The sequence below is a fragment of the Penicillium cinerascens genome, assembly GCF_028974065.1.
Source record: "Penicillium cinerascens strain IBT 15544 chromosome Unknown contig_9_segment0_segment0, whole genome shotgun sequence".
Classification (NCBI taxonomy): domain Eukaryota; kingdom Fungi; phylum Ascomycota; class Eurotiomycetes; order Eurotiales; family Aspergillaceae; genus Penicillium; species Penicillium cinerascens.
In genome coordinates, this window is record NW_026695296.1 from 2,359,259 (window position 1) to 2,385,690 (window position 26,432).

Consider the following 26,432-nt stretch of genomic DNA (forward strand, 5'->3'; position numbering starts at 1 on the left):
CCGCTGTTGCACCCTTGGCTGGCGGCGCGTCAGTCTTTGGGCCGTGATCTCACAACTGCGGACTGCCTAGAAATGAAAAGATCCGGCGGCGAGCAGAATGTAGAGGAAGAGATAACCTGGGGCCTCCACGTTCCCTCCGCAATGCTCCACCAACCGCTAATTGACATTGGGCCGTAACCAGCGTATCCTAAGAGAGAACTTCCGTGCTCCAATCCGCGGTGCGTGTTTCTTTACCAGGTGAGGCTTTAATTGCCTATTGGAAACGTGCGCGATGATTAAGGTAATCTTATACCTATTGTGGGCCCCAAGAAGACAGTACCATAGGCCACAAGCTTGAAAATATGATGCTGCATGAATTTAAAGTATATAAAGAAGGATGAATCTGCTAGAGATAAATATACACAACTTAACCCGCAGGCTTTAATTGACCTTCTTGCGGGGCATTCAAGAGCCCAAAGGTACACTAATTGTTACCCAAAGGAGATTTACTGGAGCTGAAGCTTCCAGTTGCCTCCGGGCACCCTTGCTGCAACACCATTCCTAATCGCAATCCGCTGTGCTTTCGAGGATACAAGTGTTCCATTTACCGGCAGCTTTACTTGTCCAGTGGTCCCACAGGGGGTGCTGAACGAGAACCGGTCATAGCTACCGCTAGTGGTGAGATTGAAGGTAGTCGAGAACTTTCCGAGAGGCGTAGTCAAGCCCGCATCCACCTCGGTCAGATCTCCTGGCTGAGGAGCAATCAGCCAGGTTTTACCAGCGGGTCCAGTGAGCTGGATGCCCGCGGCATGGGCTGTCAGCGCGTACGTCGGGCCAGTCGACCAACCATGAGCATGAGATATGCGCGCATCATCGCTGTACGGCGCGTAGTGGATCGATCCATCAGTCGAGTACCCCTCGATAAAGGTCGATTGAGTCATGTTGGGGTTTTGAAGCATATAGGCCCACTGGAGGCGCAGTAAGTCAATGGCATTCTGGGGTAGACCAGCAATGAAGTGTGCCTGGAGCTCGAATCCGCCAATGAACGGAGAGATAGTCGCACCCGCCTCTGGGGCGGGGGCACCGTAGGGACCCCAGCGGGCCTTGAGGGCGCCCGAAATAGTGGCTCTCTGGCTAGCAGAAGTCGTCAGGTTGGACTTGATCGCCCAGGTGTTTCCGTCCTGGGGATGCAGGGAGGTTGTTTCGTTGTCCCGGAACAATCCTGCTTGGGCGTCCCATAGCAGGCTGTTGGCGGCAGATTTAACTTTGTCAGCAGTGCTGGACCAATTGGCAATATACGATGCTTGATTGAGATCTTGTGCCAGCTTCAGTGCATCCTGAAGCACGAAGTAGAGGATTGCGTTGGCCTCGATATTCTGATACGCGTTAGCTGACTGTATAGAAGAACAAATATAATGACGCTCGGAAATACTTACATGACCGCCCATTCCATATCGCAACCAGTCAGCACTCCAAGTGACATTGGCCAAACCGGTACTGTCAACAGCGTCCAGGGCCCACTGGATGCCAAGAACGTACTGATTCCAATAACTGGACAGCCAATTTCTGTCGCCCGAAAAGCGGTACAAGAAGGACAAGCCAATCAGATTGTGCAGGTGATAGGTATAGCTCACAGTACCGTTGAAGGGAATTCCTGCGTAAGGGAGCTGGCCGTCCGGTAGCTGCAGGGAGTACAGTGACTCTAAGCCTATCTGAATACTGTACAGATCACCGGTGCTGACAGCAATGCTCTCCAGAGAGATTGACATGTCTCCTGGCCACACAAGCCGATCGCGCTTACCACCATCAGTGATGGTACTGCTTCCGTTGGTGATGGTGTAGTTGTTGTACCAGTCATTCGTCTCCGGCCATACAATGTTGTCCGCTTGGGAGGTAATGGCATCTCCGTGACTGGGTGGAATAGTGCATAGCTGATTGGTGTATGCTCCAGAATACCAGATCTGGTTGATGAGCTCATCATCTGAGTGGAACCAACCCGTGTAGGCCTGAAGATCCTGAATTGGTGCCGCAGTAAAATTCACGTGAAGACCAGTGAGAAGCACCGTTGCAGTAGTGTTACTCACGACTGTGAGATAGCGAAAAGCACCTCGCATGTATTTGCTGTCGGGAGTATATGTCCCGTCCCCTTCGCCGACACTGAACCACAGAGGCGTGTCAAGGCCAGAATTACCGGTAGCATCACAAGCCTCGTTGCTGATCCAAATACTAGACTCAGTGAAAGTGACACCAAAAAAGGCAGAGGGGGAGGAAGACGAGCCAACATCGAGAGAAACGAGGCCCGCGACGTCCTTTCCGAAATCGTAAGTCACCGAGGAAACGCCATTAAATGTGGTACCGCTGCTTGAGGCTTGTGTCAAAGCTGCTGCATTCGTGATGGAACCGTTGACCGAATGAACAAAGGAAGGTACCAAGTCTCGTGAAGTTGGGGCGAGTATGTACTCCTGGTATGGCACGCTAGACGCGGCCACTACCGGTGGTAGCAAAAAGGGGATCAAATGCATGGAGGAGGACAAAATGCTATTTCGTGAATTAGAAGGATTGCCAAATACTCTGACTTTGATCGTAGGACCAGGCGATTGTGGAAGTTGGTCAGGAACCCCTGATGTTTATGGGGATGGGGATGTCATCATTATGCACGTCCAGAGATTCAGAAACACATTCTCGGGCTACTTCAGTCCGAAATTGAGAGTAGTGAGCTTTGCCTGCAGCGCTATGGAATCTTGTTTCTCATCCTGTCGGTTGATCAACACACCGACGCGGTTACACTGGATGAGGAGATGTGGGGTTACCCCGTGCATCCCCACATTTCCAGCCATTTCCAGCCATTTCAAGCCATTTCAAGCCATTCCCGGTGAGAACTCCGCAGAGAAAAAGGCCGAAATGTATGATTTGCACCGAATTGACCATATACGAGTGTTTTTCCCCTTAAAGCAGTCGCAACGTTGTGTGCCTTGAAACGAAAGAACGGAGTGAAAGAGTGTGTTGAGCGGGACCCAGAAATCGGGTAAAGCGTAGTATGTGTAAACTGGGGTATGTGCTTATCACTCCTCCGCTTTTCCATATTATACCGTTCCAGGGCATACAAGCGTGCGACAGCGCACGTCAACAGTATCTATGAGGTAGACTACATATCGCTTCGGTAGTTGGAACCCAGGTCACGTGTAGAGGTAGCTGCCTCTACAGCTACAGCAGGTCTACAAATAGCGGCACCTGCCCTCTGATAGTTCGGAGAGCTATCGCCCTTGTGCCTTAATTCATAGTTTCAACTTCCCGTGAGAAGTCAGGGTAAATGAAATACACACACACACACACACACAAAACATTAACAGAAAGAATCGCAAAAACGTGTCCAAATCCCCCTAAGGCTGATATTGAACCATACAGTTATTGGGAACACTGAAGTCATCTATGTGCTCAACCCCATACTTACTGACCATCAATGTGGAGCCGTCACCGCTATAGCGGTGGACTACAGCAATAGGTTCTCCACTATCATCACAAAGTGTAAGTTCAACCTCGACGTCATTTGGAATATCGCCATCCGTTCCTCTTGCTTCCTTCTTCCTGAACATGAATTGTCTTGCGCGGCTCTTTTTGGCATAGAACATATAGCCAAAAAATCTGTTGTTGTATGTGCCACTAGTATCCGCGGATAGATAGGTATCGAAGTCGGGATTATAGATGATATATGGCACGTTGAATTGCAGCTTCAGGATAAAATTAGCATCACCCGTACTGTCTGAATGGATACAGTATATCACCTTTGGGATTCTATTTGCAGGAGCCAAAACCTCGACCTCGAAGTTGCATCCGTCGCTCAGGTTGTCGATTCCAACATACTCCGTATAGTTTTTGGTATAGCCCCCGGACTTGACGCGCCTCTCGAGCGCCTCCCAGTGCTTCATTGCATCAGACTCGGTTTGGCCAGATGCAGGCTGGTACTTCTTTTGCAGTTCTTTCTTGTATTGCTCAACTAATGGTTCTGGTTGATTATCAGATATGGTTGTAAACTCGCGTCAATTTAAGGCTCAACTTACCGAGTCTTTTCCTGTTTTCGGCCTTACGAACGCCGTAATATTCATCGTCACGGACATGTGGACCGTCTTTCATGGCCTTCAGACGGAACTTACAAGCAACAGGTGTCAACGACTGAAGCTTGATTTTCTTGAATCGCTCTGGGATGTCTTTATAATCCGGGAAAGTCCCAATAAAGTCTCCCATTGGAATCACATCCTTTTGCTATAGATGTTTTTAGCAGGTTAGATCATAGATGTCATTTTAAAGAGGGTTCAGACTCACGCTCACAACTCTCCAATTTTTGAAGGGCTTGACCGTAGGGCACCAGTTTGGAGGACTAGGTAATAGCAGTAATTATCAATAACTGCAATTTCTCTTGCTTGATGGCCACTTACTCATTGCAAAGAACCGTATCGCCACCCTGGGCTTCCCAGGATAGCGATTTCTGCATCGAACTTTTTTGAGTTTGCTCAGAGCTTCTCTCTTGTTTTTCTTTGCTGTAACTTGCGGAGACATTGACACCCCATCCTGAAAACGAGGCACCTGCACTGGCCTTCATTGCGTTTGCCTTTTCAGAGGATTCCCCCTCTTCCGAGGACGTGAAACGCTCGGAGGCATACAACTTCCCACCAAGCTCAACGTTGGTTGCGAAAAAGTGGCCTATTGCGCGAATTAGATATATGTTATGGAACAACCTCCAGTTTAGAGAAGGCCGCAGGAACTTATATGGAAAGCTACAAACCAAAATTGTGGTGGAAACGGATCAAACTTTCTTCGTCTTTGACCTCATCCAGAGCTCTCTTACAGCGGCTAGTCAGCTGTAAGTTACCCTGATCTAGGTGCAAAACCACCCGTGGAAACTATATCATACTGTCAGATTCTGATAGAATATATCCTTAAGGAGCATGTTAACACTTACGTTATATGAGATGGTCATAGTCCTCTCCGACTTCGAAGATGACTGATCGACAGCCTCGCTTTCACTTTTGCTAAAGCCAACACGGGCCGCAAAGCTAGCTCCAAAGAACCCTCCGGAGCTTTTCAAGGTCAGCAGATGGAGCTATACATAGCAATCCTTAATGGTAACTTTACGCTGACGCCTCGATGTCGGTCTGAGAAAAGGAGCTTGATGCAACGCTGCTGGACAATGCGCTAGCTGTCTCAAAAACACTGACATATGAATCATCAGCGGTGATATACTGAGGGATTTTGTATGTCTCCTATTTTGTGTAAGTTTTAGGGGCACATTAAGCCATCGGAGGGTTCAATTCGTACCTTCAGAGTGATTGATTTGTCTGCAACCTCATCGATTGTTCTGGGGTTGATAGCAAATGCTTGAAACGAGTGTCAGTTATAATAAACACATCCTTTTCAGCATTTCAAATACCGGTATATGGAGCTCGATCAATTCTTTGGAAGGCCTTGGTTCCGTGGATCTTTTCCGCGAATACGAGTCTGTGGCCATTTAGAAAATGCGTGTTTCGGAGCACATCATCCCATTCTTTCTCTGACATAGACCCCGCAGTGCTGGTAAAGTTATAATTAATATTATGCCCAAAGGCTTAGAATATTTCACTCACACAACTTCGCCCTTAGAAGAAGCTTTGAAGTTCTGATGGTTGTAGGTGCTGGCAAGCTCTTTGAGAGTCGACTTAATCAGTTCAGGCTTATTTTTCTATTTGTTGTCAATTCAATGGTTCCAAGACGAGACAAGGAAGAGCTTGTTTACGAACCACAAGGTCCATGTCCAGAGTGCTGTTGAGTAGTTCCTCTGCCTGCTTACTGAGGCCTTGCTCCTCAGGCACCTCAAGATAAATATCATGTATAGTGATACTGCTTGTGGCCTTTGTTTCAGGCTCCTAGGGAACATGTTAACGATTGTCCGCAACTCCTTGAGTATAGTATAAGCGTGCCTTGGAGGGGCTCTCGGCAGTTAGCTCTTTGTAAATGTTCTACTCCGTGTCGTCTCCCATGCGGGCCCCATCTTGGGTACAGAAGGCAAGTCTTGCTCTATGATGTGGTTTGGTAAGGGATAGCTATATCGTGGATAGCTATATCGTTATTCGAGAGATGGGATTCTTACTTTCCCGAGTCGAGCTTTTTCTTATCGGCTAGAATTTTGCGAATGGTCGCTAGAGTAGCATCATCGGGAATCTTTGCTTTGGCCGTAATGCGATTCGTGAGCCTCGATTTCCCTGCTGAATCGCAAGTCCGGATGTTGAACAAATAGGGGGTTTCGGAGGTCATGATGATAGCGTAGCTAGGGGTTAAGCTTGGAGTACTTTTTCTGTGAAGTGAGAATGATAGCTACTTTCAAGCGGTAATCGGTCGATTTTAAGGCGCTCTAGTGGGGTGAATGGAAGTTCAGCTAATACGTAATTTTCAGCTGCGCCCTCTCATTCATTCTCCATCAGAAAGTCAAATGGCGGTGAACAAGGTTGTGTTGGCCACACGTCTGATATTCACGTAAAGTTTAATTAAGACTTACATAGCAGTAGCACGTATTAGCATGCCATGGCGATATAGGTGAGACCCTTGGTAATACAATTCTTAACACGTGCTCTAAAAACCATCTTTCGGCAGACGCGAATCAAGCCTGCTTGGTTATGTCCGTATCAGTACGTAGAATTCGCTTACAATCGAATTGTCCAAAGCATAATGATCGAGTATGCTCATCCTTTAATCGGTCGAATCTCGGGTAGATTAGAGTTCAGAAGCCAAGTTTTAGCTTCCCACTAGAGTTTACCGAGGAGCTATGCTACACCCAACTGAGAGTAGTACCCGCAATACCCTTTCCAGTCTACGCAGAATACAAGTGTAATTGGCCTTCGAACTTGATTATTCACCCTATCGGCCATGCTCGGGGATCAGCACTTCGAAATCTCTGTCCAGTGTCTCCAGCGTTATCGGACTCCCATGTCGCAAGCCCTCAATCCACCAATGGTCTCAAACTATTGACATTAGCTGCATGGACAAGCCCCACATAGACAAGCTGATCCGATCTGGATTCAGTCGATGAGAACGCCATGGGTTCACACTGTTGCCGTGTCACATTTGAGCTGCATCTAGACATCGGATCGCCTATTTTTGCTCAATGAGGTTATCCTCAATGCACTATTTTAAATGCTCGTCGCTCGATTGGGTCTTGTGTGATCTGCTCCTATTCACTATTGGCCTTACTCGAGGGATCATCAAAATAAGGTCCTTTTGTCGAGAGGGTGGTCGGTCTTGAAGAGGAGTCATCCTATTTAGGACAGACATAACATAATACATATATATACGTGGTGGGGTCGAGAAATGAATAGGAAGAGTACAGTATTGCGTATGAAAGAGGCGGGATTATTGCGGTAAGAGGGAAAGGGAAAACCTTCTATAAAAAGTCCAAAGCATACTGCCGGGGTACCTAATATATCGACCAATAGGCAGTGAAAAGACCTCTGCATTGCTATATCCCTTATTCTCGCAATTTGTAGTTGTCTGATTATATGAGACACCCACCGGATCATCAGTATACGTACCTGGCCTTCACTGCCAGACATTATCCAGTTCAGACGGTTGACTAAGACAGAATTGCAAGCTGATTCTGAAAGACTTGGTTTGTACATCTGCCATTCGAACTGGCCAAGTACAAAACTTTCTATTTCACAACCGCCAGCAGGAAACCATCATGACTCTTTGCGCCCACTGTCTGCATAACAACAGCATCCACACGATCATCTCGTCCAACTTTAGCCACAAGGTCAACAGCATCCTTCTCTCGCTCATTAGTCCCAACAATACCACTCTCCAACATGTTCTGCACCGTATTATCAACATAAACCAAGGCACCCTTTCCTTTCGACAACTTGACTCCAAAATCAAAGTAGTTCCAATGGTTCTCCCAGTCCGCATCGATAAATACGAAGTCAAACGGCTCTCGCTCCCCTTTCTCGATCTCCGCCGCCAGCTTGGGCAGAACGTCCAGACCGGCTCCAAGGAGGACGTCGACTTCTTCAGGGACTTGCACGCCAGCAGTCCGCAGATTGTCGATAGCGACATCGCGGTGGTGCGGGTCGACTTCGATACTGGTCACCTTTCCGCGCCCTTTCATCGCTTGCGCGAACCAGATGCTGGAGTAGCCTCCCAGCGTGCCGATCTCCAGGACGTTGCGGGCTGACCCGATGGTTGTGAGCATCGAGACGAATTTGCCTTGGATCGGGGAGACGGCGATCATAGGAAGGCCATTTTTGGTACTATTGGTATGGGCGTTCTCGAGGCCTTTGTCGGCTGGGATGAGGTGCTGTTTGACGTAAGCGTCAACGGCTTTACATTGGTCGATGTGCTCGAGAGGCATTTTGAGGGTTGACTGGCGTGGATTGACTGTGGAAGGCAAGTTTCTTTGAAATAGCGAGATTGATGGTTGAGAGTTGTGAAGCTTAATTCATTTTCCAGGTTGCGAGCGGACCTTTTATAGTGCAGACGTTGGAACAGCTTCTCCGCACGACGGAGCTCCAGGCACCAGCTCGGCTTTACGGCTCGGATCTCCAGATGAGCTCCGATTGGGACATACAATCATGCGCGGATCAGATTACGCTGCCAACCCCACTACCCTGCAACTTGGTCACATCTCGGCGATGATCTTATCTGATTCTCAGTTTATCTGATTTTACTGGACGGGTAATTTTAAGGCTGCCACCTCGGCACGCACTTCTCCGAGTCGGCTCTTCCGCATCGTACGACAGGACCATTATCGCCGAATTACCAACAACAGCGTGTTTAGGGCCTCCAGCTAGAAACTATTCACGTGCAACTTGCACGTCCACTTTTAGTTATAGTATGTCCATAGTGTTCATTTACATCACTTCAAAATTATCAAATGTCCATGCCGCCGGATCCCCAAAGAAGAACTCTTCTTCCAAAGCCTCCAAAGGGAAGTCAATCTACTCTATATCAGCATTTCTAAATCCATTTGGTTACAGAAAATGTAGTACAAACTTACCGGCGCCATTGTTCCATTATGAAATGGGAGATCAGGAATGGTTGCCATATTACTTGAATTCTGAGCCGGGGATTCTGTCAAATTGAGCTTCCCTTACTGTTAGCTGTCGACTTTGATAAAACCTAGATCACAGAGAAGAAATTAAACATACCTTTTCCTTTGCAGAGTGCATGTCTTCTTGTGATGCGCGAACCCGATAGTACTGCCTTGCGACATGCTCAATCGCCTGCTGCTCCTGTGTCGTTGCATCGGATGGGTCGACTACTGAGCGTAGCAAGGAACGGGCTGCGGAAATGTACCAGTGCCGCGTGAAATCTGTGCCGAGTCGAGTGATTCTGTCCTCAAAAAGGGTCAGAGCATCCTCAAGGTAGCGGATGAACGATGTGATGTTTGCGCCGAAGAGATCGCCTTGAATTTCGTTAGAATAGACGAGGTAGATTGGAGACCCGGACATACCTGGTACATTATAAGAGACAAATGCATTATGACACACCACCAGGGCTGCTCGGAAATACTCATGTCGAAAGAGAATAACGAACAAGTAATTGTGCCGAGATAGTTGTTGGACTTGCTCCAAGATTTTGGTCGCCGCTTGGAAGCAAATCATGCGCGATACGGAACATCGAGAGTCGGAGTTTCTCTTCTTCGCGAATGGCGTATGTAATAGGATCAAAAATTGCTGCAGCTGGATCTGAGCAAGCGCTGCAGGCAAGACTTCCGCGTAATTATGTGTTCCTGATTGTATCCACGTAGGAAGCTTCTGAAGTTCGTTCGACACCATTTCCTCATGACTTACGATCTGTTCCCATTGTAAAGGGGAGGCGAGATCGTTCACAACAGAGTTCAAGGTGACTCTGAGGGCAAAACTGGATCTCGAAACATGAAGGAATGAACTTGTTGAGAACTCATTCCAGTCCTTTGCTCCAGACTCATTATCGCCTTCATCTGTAAGATCCGCGTCGTCGATGTTGAGAACGGATGCACAGTCGGAGAATATGCTGGCAGAAGCAGAGGGCATTCCCCGGTCAATGGAAGCCTGGAGTTCCAACTCAGTAATGGTCGCCCACAGCCGGCGTCTCATTTCCTGATCGAAAGCCAATTCTTTCTCTCCGAACAACGCTGGATCTCGGTGGAATCCCGCAGCCATGGCCTGTCTGTGGAGTATGCCGGCCTCCGTCCATATGCGTTTCTTCTTTATCACGTTGACCTGTTTCGAAAGAACCAACAGACATTGAATTTGCCATATGGTAAGATAGATTCTCTTTTGGCTTTGAATCCTAAGCCACCGTTCGGAGATTTCAATCCATATTGCCGCACGTTCGCGCGCCACGGCACTGTCGCCAACGTATGTGACGTTCTCTTCTGAGAGACAACTTGCAGTGGACATCATCAACAACATGAGAACTAAGAACGCCGGTCTTGCTGAGTAATTGTCCTCCCGAAAGCTTTTGTATTCCTCCCAGAAGCTGGGGATATGCACAATCCGGTATGTGGTCTCCACTATATCGAAGTAGATATGGATCAATTGGTCTGCGATCTCTTGCTTTGGGAAGACGTGGAGGAATTCCATATTGACGGATACAAATGCAGAGGCTTTTTCCACTTTCCACTTCATTTGCAGTGATTTGAGTTCGCGTTGAACCCGTGGGAGAGATGGATATTGCTTGATACCATCTCGCATGAATGAACGGAGCTCGGGGAACTGGAAACAGTTAAAAGAAAAGTCGATTGAAGCGGTGGATATCGTGGCACTTACATCACCGATCAAGGTTGCGGGATTGCTCCCTCCATAGTATTGGGTCTTGAAATTTTTACCTCGGAAGATCACATTTTCTTTTTTCTGAGGCTGTTCAGGCTCCAAAAGCGCTAGTGTATCGGACCTGATGGCTGGCCTCTCGTGAGAGAACATCTGTGTCGCTGCCTGGTCACTAAGGAGTCCCCAGGAGCCTTGGTTCTGACTAGCCTGTAGAGTAGGATCTCTGATTGGCGCGGACTTGACATGTCTGCTAGAAGGCGCCGTGGCGTTCGGGTGGGATGCAGCCGACGTTCGGGCAAGGCTCCATTCCGGGTCGGGGTGGCCAGTACTTTCGACTTGGGATGGCGACGGGTCCGGCGGATCGTTGTATGTGCAAGTGACTGCCTGGCTCCTACACCGACTGCAGCAAGGTTGAATTCGATCGCATCTCAACTTGCGGCGCCGACATTCGTAGCAAGAGAATTGTTTCCTCTTGCGCTTTGACGGTATTTGTGGCGAGGATGGATATCCTTGTCTCACCGGAGAAGGCATTAGGCAGCTAGTCTCAAGCAAAGATCAGATAAAATTGAATCAAGAACGCGGAGATGGGAATGGGCGCGGAGATACTGAGGTAACCTCGGAGCTGTCGGAGATTGCGCGGAGATCTGCTCGGTTATCGAGCTTCTCCGAACCCCACCACAGAGACATCGTCAATGGAACCTCGAATCACCATGTTGCATCGCAGAGTCTACATCGAAGCAAAGCTGCCTAAATCTTATCTTTCTTCTGATGAGATTATATCTCTTACCAAGGTCGTTACATTCTTTAACACAGTGTGGCCTAATTTCCGAATAAGGCCTAGGCTGTGACACAAAGAATTGTATGGATCGGTTTCGCAAACTTCACCTCCCGCAGCGTCCGCGCATTTTAGCTGTCTCTCAAGGACCGATGTGAAGATTTTGGGCAGGCGGTCGTTTACCGTGGAAACCTGGTCGGCCATTCGCACTCCTTTACACTCGACAATCACCATGTCTGCCAAAAGGGCATGGTGATCACCATGGGCGGAAAACCGGCCGACATGTTGCGCGAGACGCTGTACGCGCCATACTTTAGCGTCATTGGGGATAAGACGACGAACTACGGCTTGTTCCAATATGGAGCGGGCCATGCGACTCCAGCGGCGTCATCGAGCTCAGGCACCTGATGCTGTTAAGACAAAACGTTTTTGAATACTATCACTACTAGATCAACCATCATTTGGATTCTTCCGGCCCGGGCCATTACGAGCGCAGGCCTTGTTTTGGTCCAACCTCTTATCCCAAGGATCGGGTCCGTCTCACTCAAACACTCCCCAAGATCTTCTTAAAGTCGCCAGACACAATCTCCCAGACTTTGTCCGCGGTGCCATCCTTCCTATGTGTTGCGAGAATTTCCTCGACTCTCGTCGATGCGCTCTCACCTTTGTTGTCCACCGAGTATACCCCGCTTCCGAGCTTACCATCCGTTCCCCTCGCGGCATCCAGCCGCCCATCAAACGAAAGCCCGGCATGAGCAGCATCTTTTGCGGGCGGGAACAGCGCGCTGGTAGCCAGGAACAGGTGCCGCTCTCCGGTCTCTTCGACGGGGGTCCGGATGAGCGGGCCCAGAACGCCCGTCACCGCAATCAGCAGCCTCATCCCGAAGCCCTCAGCGTCGCGCGTGATCTTGCTCTTGACGACGCCAGGCACGTCGTGCACAAAGCCCACATCGGGGGCCTCCCGCGCGACATGCTCTAAAAGTAGAGTGTGGATGGCAGCGCCCTGGTCGCGCCACTGATTCAAGGGAAAGCCCTCGCCGGTGATGTTGGCAAGATCTATGACGCCCTCCAGCGTGGCGGCACCGACGCTGACGACCCTGCGAAGAGATGTTGCCCGCTGGAGGAGGGGCAGGAGGCCGAGGACGAAGCGCGTGCGGCTGTGCTGGTACAAGCAGAATGGGAGGTTCAAACCATCGGCCGTCTCTACAGGAAAGCAATCAGCACAGACATGGAGTGGAAATTTCTAAGCGGACGGCCGTACTCTTTTTGAAGGCCATGCTCCCCGTGCTCATGAACAAAATGTTAATCGCTTCCTCCTTCTCCTTCAACACGCGACACACGTCGTCAACATTCTTCAAGATGCTCACGTCCGCCTGGATGAACTCAAAGCGACCGCCCGAATTCATTCGCTTGCCTTCGCCAATGATGCGGTCCGCATCCTCACGCGAACGGCCGACGATGTAGGCGCGGGGCTTGACGGCGTAAGTGGCGAGTTTGAGGAAGGTGTACTCCCCGATGCCGCTGGTGCCGCCGACGAAGACAGCGACAAGGCCGGATGGAAGGCTGACAGCGATGCGCTTGTTGGATGCGGTGACTTCCGGAAGGGGAATCATGGTGGTGGTAGGTGGTTGGCAAGCTGCTGTGCATCCGATACCAGATGAGAAGAATTCAAAGAAAAGGCAATGCCATTTTATACGTTTCCTTTTGGCAGATCATAGACGGAAACAGCCGTCTCATCGGAAAGCCTGCCTCCTTGCCAGGAAAGTCGCACGGAGTTACGCCGTGAACTAGGTCCGGTGTACTTCATCGACGCTAGCCCGAGTTGGGCGATACGAGACCAAGAATGGAACACCTGAAGCCCAGGATCACTTCGAGCCGTCTCGGCAAATGGATCTTGGTTCTCGATGTTACAAGTCGGGTTTTAGGTTTCGAGCTACATTACGGACGGATGAACATTTGTCAATTTCACGGGTATGTTTGCGGTATATACTATGAGCGTACACAAAGTCTCCATCTATCGCCGCAGGGCATTATCAACACGCGAGGACCACATCAATGCATATTTATTAATCCTGAAACCTTTTATGTATGCATTTGATTGAAAATGTGTTATTCAGACACAATACACAAATTCTTTGGAATCTATATTTAGCGCTCATGTCTGTTCGGCAACCACCCCGTCCAACCATTCTCTCAGTTCGCTCTCCCGCATCGTCGCCCTCTTATGTGCCCACCAATACTCTTTCTCCGGAAGTAGCATTTTCACGGCGCGGTAGAAATGGTAGAGTACCAACAGGGCGTGCGGGTCATCCTGGTGCACCATCGCGGCGAAGGCGCCGCGGCACATTATGGGAAACGAGAGGACGTACCGGGCCAGGCACTTGGCTTCCTGGGGCCGAAGCCTCGTTGTGTTTCCGATGAAAGATGCTATCAGACAGAGTCGAGCCACGGCCGGCACGTACCCCGAATTGATGGGATTCGCATCATCGACTTCGAAATTGTGATGTTGCCATGGCTCTTCCTCGATGACACCCCCGCCCCGACTAGGCTGCGGAGGTGATGCGAGCATTTCCGCGTCAATCGGTCGATCGTAAGAGAAGAACTCTTGATATGTCTCCATATCGTCTGCGTGAAGTTTCGAAGCCGCAATGACGCGCTCAGGGAAGTTGCACTGGACCTCCGGCATGAATGATGATGGCTGGCCCGCGATGAGCGGCACGCTCTTGAGGAACACATGTTTCAGGCTCGAGCTGAAGCTGAAGAAGCAATCAGCTGAGTGACCAAACCCCGTGTCACGGTCCCCTCGTTGGGCGGCAGGGAGGAAATCCACATTGCTCCACACATCATACTGGAGGAGCAGCGAAGTAGCAACGAAGACGTCGATGTGCGTCGACGTGAAGCTGCCCGCGACTTGTCGCCGGAACCCCGTCAACGCGGAACCGAGGTGTCGGGCCGCCGTCGTGGAATACGACGGCAACGTCGCCTGCGTCGACCGCAGACAGTCGAGGTGCCGTGCCGCGACGCAGAGGATGGCGTTCATGAGGAAGTCGAAGTGGAGGCTGAGCCGAAGGGCGGCGTCCCAGATGCCCGGCTCGAACAGGAGCGTCTGTTGTGTGCTTGTCTTGAAGTGATGGAAGAGCCTCAGGTGATCCAGATTGACGGACGCATCAGCTGGCTTGCGGCTGGGTAGTAGGGCTGGAGTTGGCATAGGCGTCAGTGGCGCCTTGCGCTTGCATTGCTGCTGTCCGACATGGCAATGCTCCCTCCGCCGCCAGCAGTTGCCACATGGGACTTTCTCGTCACACTACAAAGCGCGCCTTTCGTTAGCTCCCGGTGTCAGTTCGCGAACAAGCCAGCCGCGTGCGTAATGGATATATACCTTGACTCTTCGCCTCTTGCAGCTCTGGCAGCCCCTGGGGGACTTTTGGTGCGCCCTGCGCAGCCGTGAGGGGTCATCGCTCAGGCTATTCGGTACTCGACAAAGCTTGAACTTCGAGCTCGGTCCTGATGACAGAATAAACGTGTTGGTCAAGTCACCCAATGATGGAGTCCTCGGAGTCGGGAGAGGAGCCGGAGAGGGCGGGGATAGGATGGAGAACATGGCGGATGTGGAGTTGCAGTTCTGATCAAGGTTCGTATCGCCCTTCTGAAACCGTCATGGTTTCTTAAAAGATCAGATGTGCAGGCGGACTTTGGTGGGCTAACTCCGTAGGCCCCGCGCAGACTTACCCAAACTGGCAATACGAGACCAATGCGGATGGATTCCATTTTGGAGCCCCCATCCATCTTCAAACGTTGGAACATTGCCTCCGCTCCTCTGACAAGAACTCAAACACCGCGCGGATTTCCGTCTTCCTGCATAATACTGGGAGGCTGCTCTTCCAAATTCTATTTTAATTTTCCTTTGAAGCACGTGAACATGTCCATTGCGCTTTTTCCTACCGAGCTCATTTGCAAGGTTTGTAACTATCTTCAAAAAAAAGAAAAACGACAGAAAAAGATGAAATAGACAAACGAGTAGGAGAGAATTTCTCCATTCCTCCATCCTCGACGATGTCCCATTTATTCATGACACCAATGTCCAGTATAGACGACGGGTATATATATGCGTCCAACGTATCTGACAATATGCAAAATTTACAACTTCGGCTTCTCATTGAACCTCGGTGCCTCAAGAGGATCATAAGCCCCAAGACCCAGCGTATCCGACGGAATCACACCCGAATGCCCACCAAGCAGCGCCTTAATATCCAGCAAACTAGGATTCAAATCTTCAACCCTCTGAGCCCCAATCAATCGCATGTTCATCTCCATCTCGTCCTTGAGCAACTGCATCGCCCGATTCACACCATCAAGCCCATAAGAGCTCATAGCGAACAGGAACGGCCGCCCAATACCAACACCCTTGGCACCCAAGCAAAGCGCCTTGATAATATCAGTTGCGCGACGCACACCGCCGTCAACGAAGACTTCGATGCGCTTGTCCCAGCCCCGCTCACGCAGCGCGGGCATCACTTCAGCGAGGACTTCGATTCCGGAGCGCGCGGTTTCGAGTTGCCGGCCGCCGTGGTTGGAGAGGACTACGCCGTGGACGCCGGCTTCCACGGCGCGGAGGACGTCTTCGACGCATTGGACGCCCTTTAGGATGATTGGCATTTTGGTGATGGAGAGGAACCAGGGGATATCTTTCCACGAGAGTCCCGGGTCGATGAATGAAGAAATTGCGCGGGCAGCGCCCTGGGACCGATCGACGCTACCGTCGCCGGACTGGACGTCAGATCCGGCGTCGGAGAACTTGGAGCGCATATCTTTTTCGCGGCGGCCGAGTTGGGGTGCGTCGACGGTGATGAAGAGACCCTTGCAGCCGCGCTTTTCGGCGTGCTCAATGATCTTTCGCGTGATTTCGCGGTCTTTGTTCACGTAGAGCTGCAGCCATTGGACCTGGTCGCCCTGTTTGGCGTCGACGATTTCGTCGAAGGAGCAGGAGGCTAGGGTGGGGATCATTTGGATTACGTTGTGTTCCTTGGCGGCTTTGGTGAGCACGACTTCGCCTTCGGGGTGACCTAGTTTGCCGAGGGCTGTGGCGGTCACGTAGAAGGGAATTGAACATTTCGTGCCCAGCATTGTGGTGGTGAGGTCGACGTGCTCGACGTCGACGAGGACGCGGGGTCGGAACCAGATCTTGTGGAAGGCGGCGTGGTTTTCGCGCATTGTCTGGGCTTGTCAGTATTATGTAGTCCATCCAGTGGAGGAAAGAACTCACGAGCTCGTCGTCGGCTCCGCTGGAGTAGTAGGCCCAGGCTGTCTTCTTCATGACCTGCCGAGCGACCGCCTCAAAGTCCATCAGGTTGTAGCAGGCGGCCAGCGGGGGCATACGCTTGATGCGCTCCAGGCGGTTGGTCTCCTCGGGATCGACAGCCTTTTCTTCCTGCTCGACGGTGGCCATGTCGACCTCGCCGAGGTGCTTGGACCGATCGAGGTACTTGTCAAGGGTGTCGGGAGGGTGGATGGGGTCGAATTCCTCGGTCGCATCTTTGCCGGCATACTTGAGGATGATTTTTGAGCCACCGGGGTGTTCTAGGGAGAGTTAGAGACAGTGCAGGATATGATGGTGCAGGAGACCTACCAGGGAGGAACTCGGTCACGTCGTAGGCCTTGCCGTGCACGATCACCCAGCACGAGTCCTTGGAGTTGTGCTCGGCGACGGCGGCGCCGGTTAGCTTGCCGGATGTCATTGTGAAGAGATATTGTAGAGATGCGTTATTGCATGAGAGAATTAGAAGGAAAGAGAAGGGAGGCCAGTCAAGAAGTTAAGCAAGAAAAAAGACCTCGGGTTAATGGGGTCCGGGGAGAAGGTTGCGGGGAGCTTCTCGGCCGACTCGGGCGGGCGGCCAGTCATTGTACAGCGATTAGTGTCAGTGTTTATTCCGAGGGGTATCATTTTAACCGTAGTCATTATTGATTGTATTGCTAGTGAACGGTGTTTGTGTATAATCTGCCAGGCATAGTGGCAGTTCATGGTGCTCGCGCTACTGTACACTCGTCGGTCAACGTTCCGCCTCGGCTGGTCGCTGACCACTCGCAATCCTGCGATTACACGTACCGGTGCAGCTCCGAACACATCTGGAACATCTGGAATTTTCGAATGCGGTTGCCCTCTGCAGATTGCATGTATTAATGGTAGCGCAGACCCATTCTGCGTAATGCTGGAGTTATGCTGCCTGCATATCTGGAATGCCCGAGACCTCAACGAGGCAGGCAGCGCGAGTTTCGGGAAGGCGTGGCGAGTTATGCCTTCATGCCCTGGATTTCAGGTGTCGATGATGAAAGATCACGTGCAACCATTACATCGTCGAGGCCGCAAACGTGTAACCCCAAATACAAGGGCAGTAGTGCTGTCTGGATCAAATCGCATTTGCGAAGGCACACATGGAACTTTCATTTGTACCATGGACATATGTCTCGAAACCGGGGAGATATTGAACTGTGGTTCACGAGCAAAAGCATGATCAAGCGTCTCGGCGCTGTCGATCACATAGTTAAGCTTCCTGGAATCGACTGGGATCGTCCTCGGCCAGGTTTTCGCAAACTAAAAGGCTACCGTAAAACCCTTCCGAAGCTTACTGTTACTTCTCGGCATCGCAGCAGACATCGCCATTCAGTTCCAGTGCAACACTGACATAGGATCGAATTTTCCAATTTTCCGATTGTCCTCCCGCCACGCTTAGATCATCGTCTCCCTCCCTGGTCCGTGGCCTCCAACGGCCGCGGCCACGCGAAGGGGCTCGTGCGAGTTTCCTCAATGGCTCTGGAAGGAATGCGCCCACGACGGCTGTGGCGTTCCCCCGTCAATCCCCGGCGCGACCTTGTTTCTTGCCACATTGTTTAGCTTTTTGGCTTTTTGGCTTTGAGTTTCGGAGTTCGTCTCCAACCCTTAGGGATGGCGTATAACATTTATGGTAATTGGTGCTGGTAAGCCGATGGCCGGTACCCTATGAATGCACCACCCTGCAAATGGCGAGGTTTGGAGAATTATGCCTCGACCGCGTTTTCTACGACGTCGGGCCATGACGTTTGGCGGGGATAGCATGGCGTGGGGGACCATGCATCTCGATGTCATACATACAGGAATGGCACTTCTTGGCCATGTCACCGAGATCTCTGTAGATGTCCAGATCAGCCGTTATCTGAGGGGAAGATAAGTCGAGAGAGATCAGCACGCACGCATCAAGCATCATACATCATGCAGCTACCTTAGCCTGAATGTCTCCCGCACTGTCCGCCCCTGGATCAATTGTAATGGGAGTCGCACAACGGACTGCCCCCGACACTTCTCGCATCTGGTTCTTGCGGTAACAGATGTTCCTATCCCCGTCCCTACAATTCCTTATTTCTTCTACATCAATCGAAGCGAACCAAGTTTAATTTCGCGCCATCAATCTGCCACCCCGTCATTCTCGCTTCGAGAAAACATCCAAAGCATCATTGCGGAGCCTGGTGTCGCTTTTTCCGACGAAGAGATTTTGCTGCGTGAGACCAGGGGACCCGGTGGGTCGGTAAACTTGGTGCCTGACAGTTATTCGTCAGCTGAAGACCAATGGAAAAAGAAAAAGAGATGGAAAGTCAAAAGCAAAGAGACTTTTGGGGAAAATAAAAATAAAATAATAAAACAAAGCAAATAATAAAACAAAATAAAGTGAAAAAAAAGGATAAAAAAGTATGGCATGACAAAACAAATTGAAGTAGCGGCTCGGCTTCGGGCATGTTAATGCATTCGGACCCGTGCAGAATCCATCACAGGAGATGACAAGTACGGGATTGGCCTTATTCTCCGCTTCCCCAAGCCCCTTCAAACGTGGAGAAAAAGAAGGTAACGCGGAGCCAATCCAGCACGGGGTCGGCTGTTCGTGGTCTGAGCAAGGATGCCTCCTCGAGCCTCGATAGTTCTGTGCTTCGCACATTCTATACGCAGCAGGGGATGGTGATCGAGTCGCTCCACCGATGTGGGTCGCGAGATCCACTGATCCGCCTTGGATGCCGCTAGGTTGCGCACGGCGCATTCTTGCATCATCGCCCACTTTTCACGGCCGTCTGCCCCATTCGGGATACGGTGACGGCTTCCCGAGTGCAGTCCGGCCGAGTGGTGTTTCGGCCTTTCTCTATCCGACCGATGGGGCCGTTGCATCTCTCCGCCTTGGCGTGTTGGTGAAAAGTGCGGCGCTTTGAAGATGACGGTGGCGGTACCTCGCGAATCGATACCCCAAGGCATTGTGGCGATTACCGAACCGTTGGAGACTTCTTTGTTTTGGCGGTTCGCCTTCCTCTCTGGGTTCGGCAAGGACTAATTGGGGTAGGGCCTGTTCCGCATAATGCGGCTCCTTGCCGCCCGAGTAAATACCGGCCCTTTCTCAAGTCCATTATTTTTTTTACATTTTTCCATCTCGGCTCCAGCCCTTGAATGGATTTTCTACATAGCCGGATTAATCTTCGCTGCCGGATAAATATAAAACACAATATGCTTGGCCAGAGCGAGATGGGGAGCATACGCAACCCGCGAGCCTTCCTCATGGAGTAGGTCAACCAGGGCTCATCTTTTCCCAATCACGCCTCACAGAGATCATCCGACTCTTTAAAACTTTTCCAAGTTATGATGAGATTCCCTGATGTCATCAGGGACGCACTCTACTGCCGGGGTGAGTGGGCCCGTGAAAAATGCTTAATCGAAGATAATTGATGCATCCGGTGGCTTGGCTCCACAGCCGGCGGATCATGGTGGATCGGAGCCAGGAATCGGCTTTCCTCTTCGGCTTGACGCCCAATCGCCCTGCCGTGCCCTTTAGTTCTGAGTGCGAGACACGGGTATGGGGTGTTGGAGAGACCCACGACGCATCTCCTTGCCACGTTCGTCGGTGTGAAGCATTCAAATATCTCTCCGTCCCCTTCCCCCCGGGGTTCACTCCCTTTCTTTTACTTCTCCGCGTGTCCTTGTCTTCCTCCACTTACTTTATTTCATACCCCTTTCTTTTCTATTCCCACGTGCCACCTGGGGTAGATTCTTGTTCTCACTGGAATTATATTCAAGGGTTTATAAGGACAAGTCATATACAACTACACACCATGGCGCCCACTTATGCCGGGATGAGCGGCAGGCCGCTGTCGCTGACAGTGTCGACCATCGCCACGATGGGCTTCCTGTTGTTCGGTTACGATCAGGGTGTCATGTCGGGTATTATCTCTGCCTCCGCCTTCAACGACATCTTCACGGCCACCAAGAACGACGACACAATGCAGGCTACGGTAACGGCCGTCTACGAATTGGGATGTTTGTTCGGTGCTATCTGGGCTCTGTTCATGGGTGACCGTATGGGCCGTCGGTGGATGATTATTACCGGCGCCAGTATCATGATCGTCGGTGTCCTTATCCAGGTGACTGCTTTCATCGGTCACGTCCCCCTCGCCCAGTTCATCGTCGGTCGTGTTGTTACTGGTGTCGGCAACGGCATGAATACTTCTACTATTCCTACCTATCAGGCCGAGTGCGCCCGCACCAGCAACCGTGGTCTCCTCATCTGTATCGAGGGTGGTATCATTGCAATCGGTACTGCGATCGCCTACTGGATCGACTTTGGTGCCTCGTACGGCCCTGATGCCCTCGTGTGGCGTTTCCCTATCGCTTTCCAGATCGTGTTCGGTCTCATGATCATTGTCGGCATGTGGTTCTTGCCCGACTCTCCCCGTTACCTGATCTCCAAGGGCAAGATCCACGAGGGTGAGTACGTTCTGGCAGCCCTTGCTGGTACGGAGATCGACACCCACGAGACCCAGATGCAGAAGCAGCTCGTTATCGAGTCCATTGAGGCGTACGTTTTTCTTCCTAAACTTCAGTGTGTGTTCTTTTGCTAACTTCTCACCAGTGCTGGCGTTGCTGAGGGTGCTGGCTACTCAGATCTGCTCACTGGCGGCAAGACTCAGCACTTGCGCCGTATGCTTATCGGCTCTTCGTCCCAGATTGCCCAGCAGCTGTCTGGTTGCAACGCTGTCATCTACTACCTGCCCGTCCTGCTCGAGCAGTCCCTGGGTCAAACCCGGTTTATGGCAATGATTATCGGCGGTGTCAACATGATCGTCTACGCTATCTTCGCCACATTCTCCTGGTTCTTCATCGAGAAGATTGGTCGCCGCAAGCTGTTCCTGGGCGGTATGACCGGCCAGATGGTGTCTATGATCATCGTCTTCGGCTGCCTGATCCCCAACTCTCCCGAGCCCGCCAAAGGTGCCGTGTTCGGTCTGTTCCTGTACATGGCCTTCTTCGGTGCTTCCATCTTGCCTCTGCCCTGGTTGTACCCCGCCGAGATGTCGCCTATCCGTACTCGTGCCAAGGCCAACGCTGTCTCGACCTGCTCCAACTGGTTGTTCAACTTCACCGTTGTTATGATCACACCCGTCATGGTCGCCCACATCGGTTGGGGAACCTATCTCTTCTTCGCCGTGATGAACGCCATTTTCATTCCCCCGATGTACTTCTTCTACCCCGAGACCGCCGGTCGCTCGCTCGAGGAGATCGATCTTATCTTCGCCAAGGGCTATGTCGAAAACATGAGCTACGTAAAGGCCTCCCGCGAGCTGCCCAGCCTCACCGACGATGAGATTGAGCAGTATGCCATCCAATACGGCTTCCAGGCAGCCGGTCCCGGCGACATCGAGAAGGGCACCCCTTCCCCTTCCTCGTCTGACGAGCAGCGCGACGAGAACTACAACACGCAGACCTTCTCCAGCTCCAACCAGGAATAGAACTGTTGGAGTTTGATTTCCTTCTTTCCTTATGTTAATGCCTGTCAATGTCTCATGCCGGACGAGACAGCGCTGCGCGCTGCCTTGACGCCCCAGTCGTTGCTCGCTTCGGTTTTTGGTTTCAGGGCGGCAGATTGTGCTCCCTGTTGATGCCTTTCTTATTTTTCTTACTCTCTCCACATTATACCCATTGCTTCAAAAGTGCGGTGCTTCATGATTTCATGTTCTAATGTTGCGGTCTGGCATGTGGATTGTCATGATTCATATTATGGGCTTTGTACCGATATAGAACTCGGATTTTCATATATTTTTTACAAACGTAAATCTCGTTATTTCATAAGTCTAAGTCCAGGTCTAAACTATAATATGCAGGGGTTGTACCTTGAACGTGAGGCTTAAATAGACCGACTCGCAGCCTTGCGGGAACCCTGGATCGCAAGGGACCAGCTGACGACAATCACCGATCGGCTGATCCCGCTTGGTTCCTTGTTTTTGTTTTTCCCTTTGAAAATCACCAGCTCCCCTTAATATAATAACCTTTATTCCTGCTCTCACACCCTCGATCATGCCCAAGCTCCCCACATCCCCCGCCCAGCTCAACCCCGCGCCATGAGCTCCTCCCTCGAGGCCAAGATCGTCGTTCTCGGCGCGCAGGGTGAACCCTCTCCTCCCCCCCCGCCCCCACGTACGTCTGAACCTGGACTAACAAACAAACTACCAGGAGTCGGCAAAACCTCCCTCGTCCATCGATACGTTCGCAACGCTTTCACGCCCGCTACGACAACATCTACCGTCGGCGCGTCGTTCATCACGAAACGCGTTCTCGATTCCACCTCCGACACCACCGTCCGTCTTCAAATCTGGGATACAGCTGGCCAGGAACGCTTTCGCTCAATATCTCGTCTTTATTACCGTGGCGCGCACGCCTGTCTCCTCTGCTATGATATCACCGACGAGAACACTTTCACTGAGATGGCGGGCTGGCTGCGCGAGTTGAGGCAGAATGTCAGCGAGGGCGACGAGCCGCTCGTGATCCACGTTGTGGGCACGAAATCCGATATTGTTGCGTTGGATCCCAGCGCGAGACGCGTTCCGTTCGAAAGGACTATTGCCTATGTCGCAGACCAGCTTTATCCGTCCCGGGCATCGACGCCGCCGCCTACGGCTATGGGCCTTGGATTCGGGACTGGTATGTTTGGGAGTGCGGGGTCTTCTGGGGCAAGTGCGTTGCAAAGTCCGGATTCCAAGCGCAGCTCGGCGTTCTGGGGACAGGAAATCGGGTGGGATTGTTGTCATGAGATCAGTGCCAAGGATGGGGAGGGCATTGACGAGGTTTTTAGGGTGATTACGAGGAAGTTGGTTGAGCAGAGGAATCGAAGGGATGCTGAGTCGATGCTTTCGGTTGCTGGGACGCCCTTACCCGATGGTCTGAGTCCGTTTACGCCGGCGACAATGGATGGGGGAAGTTTTAGGCTGGGAATGGGTGATAAGAGGAGGAGTTGGCTTGGTTTGGCGACTCCTACTGTTGGCGAGGCAGAGGAGGTGCAGGTTATACAGTCTGCTCAGAAGAAGGGGAAGTGTTGTTGATTCCTTGACTTTCATGTTTGCATTACGGGTTGGCGTTGCTTCCAGGGTTGGCACTTTGATTTATAGTTTGATATTTTCCGGTTTTTTACAGACATGCTCGGACCCTGCTTTGTCCACCACCATTTGACTGCATATATCGCAAACCTGTTCGAAATTTACAAATAGGACCGGAGGATCTGTGAAATTGACGCCGAAAGTCACCCGTAATTCCTCGCGGCGAGCGGACGACGCATACCGGGTTGGAACAACTTCCAGATTGTGTAAATAGACATCCGCGTCTTCAGAGGATGTGATGTTTTGCGAAACTAAGATTTATATATGTTTGTTGACTTATAGGTATAACAGCAGCATTTTATTCAACACAGAATTCCCGGTCAAGGGCTCTTGTCTCAAGGGAGGAATGCAGTTTAAACTGCCGAATACATGCTGAATGTAGGCAAATTGATTGGCGTAACTCCACCAGCCCATAATCCAGCACATCCAGCCCAGTCTAATAGTCAATAGTCAGCTTTGATCAACAGTGATGATCAATCAAAGAAAGGGATAACTCACAAGCAAGAGCGGACACCAGTAGTCCCACTGAGTATCCGGCGGTAAGAAGGCTATTCATTTGGACCATAAAGCCACACGCCAGTAAAATGAGACATATGTCCAAAAAGGCCAGGGCAAGGAAGAGAATCCAAGACGACCTCATTGCGCCAATAGTGAACAATACCGTGACAATAAACCATGCCCACACGTAGATCGCCAGAGCCTGATCGAAGCTATCATCTACCGCACCGGTAGTTGAGTCCGTGTATGCTGCCATTATGCCTGTTCCGGGAAGATAAATCATTGCGTAGGACAAATTGAAGGCTCCATAGGATGAAAAGACGGTGGCACCGAACTGTAAACCCAAGGCTCTTGTCAGCTGTTGCCCAGGCCAGTTGATCAATAAGGAGAGCTTACCGTGTTCCCTGTAATGAATTCCATAATTCCAGCAATAAATTGACCGACACCGCCGTAGAAGATCAAACAACCAATCATCACATTTGGAGCGGTGATTCCTCTGGCGTGCAAGCCGAATACAGAGATCAGGAACATATCTAACAATTAATTCCACCTTTCTCAAGCAAGGATCAAGCAAGGAATACGAATGGCATACCCGTAGCAAATGATATCAGTCCCAATGGGGAGGGACTCGCAAATGTGCGATGATACACTGGAAGAGCAGGTTGACTTCGATCTTCGACATGTCCGCCTGCAGTGTGTAGACGTTCAAGGTGGCTTGCTGAAGGTGAAGAAGCCAGCTCATGCCCTTCTTTTGAGTTTGTCTTTGCAAAGTCGTTGGAGTTCATGGTGGTTGAAGACGGTTCTTTTCGAGTCAATTCTTGATGAGGAACCATGGAGGAACAGGGATTTGGAGATCTTCATGAAGTTCTCACAGGGATCTGGATATGCACGATTTTATATCTAAACCTTGCTTCGCTACCGAGCAGCTACTGCCAAGTTCATAGCAACTTCAAAGTTAAAAACATGGGGATTGAGCACTTGAGCGTGTCACTGCGATGCAATACCGAGTCCCCACGATACGAGCATTTGGGAGGCCCCGCATAAAGCTAAATCAATCCTTGGTGCGGTGGTGTAACATGGCTAGCTTCCTGCCCCCCGCATTCACAAAATCAGGGGCTCTACAATAGACCTCCTCCAAAGGCCTGGAGCGACGGCATGGCGGATTTGCGCGGAGAAGCAGGTTCCAGGCCAACTCTAACTGGTGGCAGAGATCCGTCTTTCTCCGCGTATCTCCGCACGTAATGTCATGTGGTGTTGATCATTTGGCTATGATAGTGATTGTTCGTCATTCCCCTCTTTCCAAATTGTAGATGTCTTTGCGGTAGAGCTCAGAGTTCAAGCTAGCCTCATTGTCTTTGAAAAGGTGGTCGCCATGAACATAGGCGCGCCGCACATTATCGCCATTTCGATGGCAGGTTCTGTAAACATATGATAGTTTTTGATTAGTCCTGTATTTATATAAAATCTAAATCTACTTAGGAAAAAGAGACGAAGATTTATTTTCTTCGTATACACAGGACAGAAATAGGTTTGAAACATACTCAGTTCATTTCTAATTTTCTCAGCTCAATTCATGGGACTGGCGGGATCTAACGACATAAGAAAGGGCAAATTACATGCATCAGAATAGCCCAGCCAAATGAGACAGCCAAGAACATGTATGTACCTATTGACAAACCTATTTAATAATAACCATCAATGACTAGTAGCAGCAGTTACGGATTTGACGTTGTTAAAAATCAACCAACATATGCTATTGGAATAAGATGCAGTAAAAAGGAACTCAAGGATCTCAGGATAAATGTCCAGTCCAGGGGGATTGAGTTGGATAGAGGTAATTTTCTAGTTTGTTCTCTCGGCCACTTTTGACTGGCAGAGCAACTATTGACTATTTCAAGGACATGTTAGTCTCTTCTCCAGGTCCATCACATCCCTTAAAAGTCAGCTGGGAGAGTCATTTCTGGAGATGACAGTCG

At 50.6% G+C, this 26,432-nt stretch overlaps 10 protein-coding genes across 10 annotated transcripts; 2 read left to right on the plus strand and 8 right to left on the minus strand.

Annotated features, from left to right (window-relative positions):
* Positions 1–485: 485 nt before the first annotated feature.
* N7498_007737 (putative alpha-L-rhamnosidase A) lies at positions 486–4,468 on the minus strand (the record flags this gene model as incomplete). Its single annotated transcript, XM_058454799.1, has 6 exons — positions 486–1,355; positions 1,416–2,517; positions 3,427–3,982; positions 4,038–4,239; positions 4,300–4,354; positions 4,413–4,468. The coding sequence occupies 6 exons, from the start codon at positions 4,466–4,468 to the stop codon at positions 486–488; spliced, it is 2,841 nt and encodes a 946-aa protein (XP_058307048.1).
* Positions 4,469–7,654: 3,186 nt separating this feature from the next.
* Positions 7,655–8,350, minus strand: N7498_007738 (O-methyltransferase; the record flags this gene model as incomplete). Its single annotated transcript, XM_058454800.1, has 1 exon — positions 7,655–8,350. One exon carries the CDS (start codon positions 8,348–8,350, stop codon positions 7,655–7,657), a length of 696 nt encoding a protein of 231 aa, XP_058307049.1.
* Positions 8,351–8,849: 499 nt separating this feature from the next.
* On the minus strand, positions 8,850–11,898 carry N7498_007739 (fungal specific transcription factor domain-containing protein; the record flags this gene model as incomplete). Its single annotated transcript, XM_058454801.1, has 7 exons — positions 8,850–8,936; positions 8,996–9,082; positions 9,147–9,403; positions 9,452–10,697; positions 10,752–11,142; positions 11,423–11,478; positions 11,539–11,898. The coding sequence occupies 7 exons, from the start codon at positions 11,896–11,898 to the stop codon at positions 8,850–8,852; spliced, it is 2,484 nt and encodes an 827-aa protein (XP_058307050.1).
* A 172-nt stretch (positions 11,899–12,070) lies between these two features.
* On the minus strand, positions 12,071–13,139 carry N7498_007740 (uncharacterized protein; the record flags this gene model as incomplete). The annotated part of the gene is made up of 2 exons (XM_058454802.1): positions 12,071–12,729; positions 12,788–13,139. The coding sequence occupies 2 exons, from the start codon at positions 13,137–13,139 to the stop codon at positions 12,071–12,073; spliced, it is 1,011 nt and encodes a 336-aa protein (XP_058307051.1).
* A 542-nt stretch (positions 13,140–13,681) lies between these two features.
* N7498_007741 (Zn(II)2Cys6 transcription factor domain-containing protein) lies at positions 13,682–15,127 on the minus strand (the record flags this gene model as incomplete). The annotated part of the gene is made up of 2 exons (XM_058454803.1): positions 13,682–14,830; positions 14,906–15,127. 2 exons carry the CDS (start codon positions 15,125–15,127, stop codon positions 13,682–13,684), a joined length of 1,371 nt encoding a protein of 456 aa, XP_058307052.1.
* A 536-nt stretch (positions 15,128–15,663) lies between these two features.
* N7498_007742 (L-lactate dehydrogenase (cytochrome)) lies at positions 15,664–17,261 on the minus strand (the record flags this gene model as incomplete). Its single annotated transcript, XM_058454804.1, has 3 exons — positions 15,664–16,740; positions 16,790–17,103; positions 17,153–17,261. 3 exons carry the CDS (start codon positions 17,259–17,261, stop codon positions 15,664–15,666), a joined length of 1,500 nt encoding a protein of 499 aa, XP_058307053.1.
* Positions 17,262–19,375: 2,114 nt separating this feature from the next.
* N7498_007743 (uncharacterized protein) lies at positions 19,376–19,795 on the minus strand (the record flags this gene model as incomplete). The annotated part of the gene is made up of 1 exon (XM_058454805.1): positions 19,376–19,795. One exon carries the CDS (start codon positions 19,793–19,795, stop codon positions 19,376–19,378), a length of 420 nt encoding a protein of 139 aa, XP_058307054.1.
* Positions 19,796–20,643: 848 nt separating this feature from the next.
* Positions 20,644–22,317, plus strand: N7498_007744 (putative MFS monosaccharide transporter; the record flags this gene model as incomplete). Its single annotated transcript, XM_058454806.1, has 2 exons — positions 20,644–21,386; positions 21,441–22,317. The coding sequence occupies 2 exons, from the start codon at positions 20,644–20,646 to the stop codon at positions 22,315–22,317; spliced, it is 1,620 nt and encodes a 539-aa protein (XP_058307055.1).
* A 609-nt stretch (positions 22,318–22,926) lies between these two features.
* N7498_007745 (Rab family GTPase) lies at positions 22,927–23,904 on the plus strand (the record flags this gene model as incomplete). Its single annotated transcript, XM_058454807.1, has 2 exons — positions 22,927–22,972; positions 23,039–23,904. The coding sequence occupies 2 exons, from the start codon at positions 22,927–22,929 to the stop codon at positions 23,902–23,904; spliced, it is 912 nt and encodes a 303-aa protein (XP_058307056.1).
* A 407-nt stretch (positions 23,905–24,311) lies between these two features.
* On the minus strand, positions 24,312–25,241 carry N7498_007746 (acetate uptake transporter family protein; the record flags this gene model as incomplete). Its single annotated transcript, XM_058454808.1, has 4 exons — positions 24,312–24,394; positions 24,457–24,790; positions 24,853–24,989; positions 25,049–25,241. The coding sequence occupies 4 exons, from the start codon at positions 25,239–25,241 to the stop codon at positions 24,312–24,314; spliced, it is 747 nt and encodes a 248-aa protein (XP_058307057.1).
* Between the last annotated feature and the right edge of the window lie 1,191 nt (positions 25,242–26,432).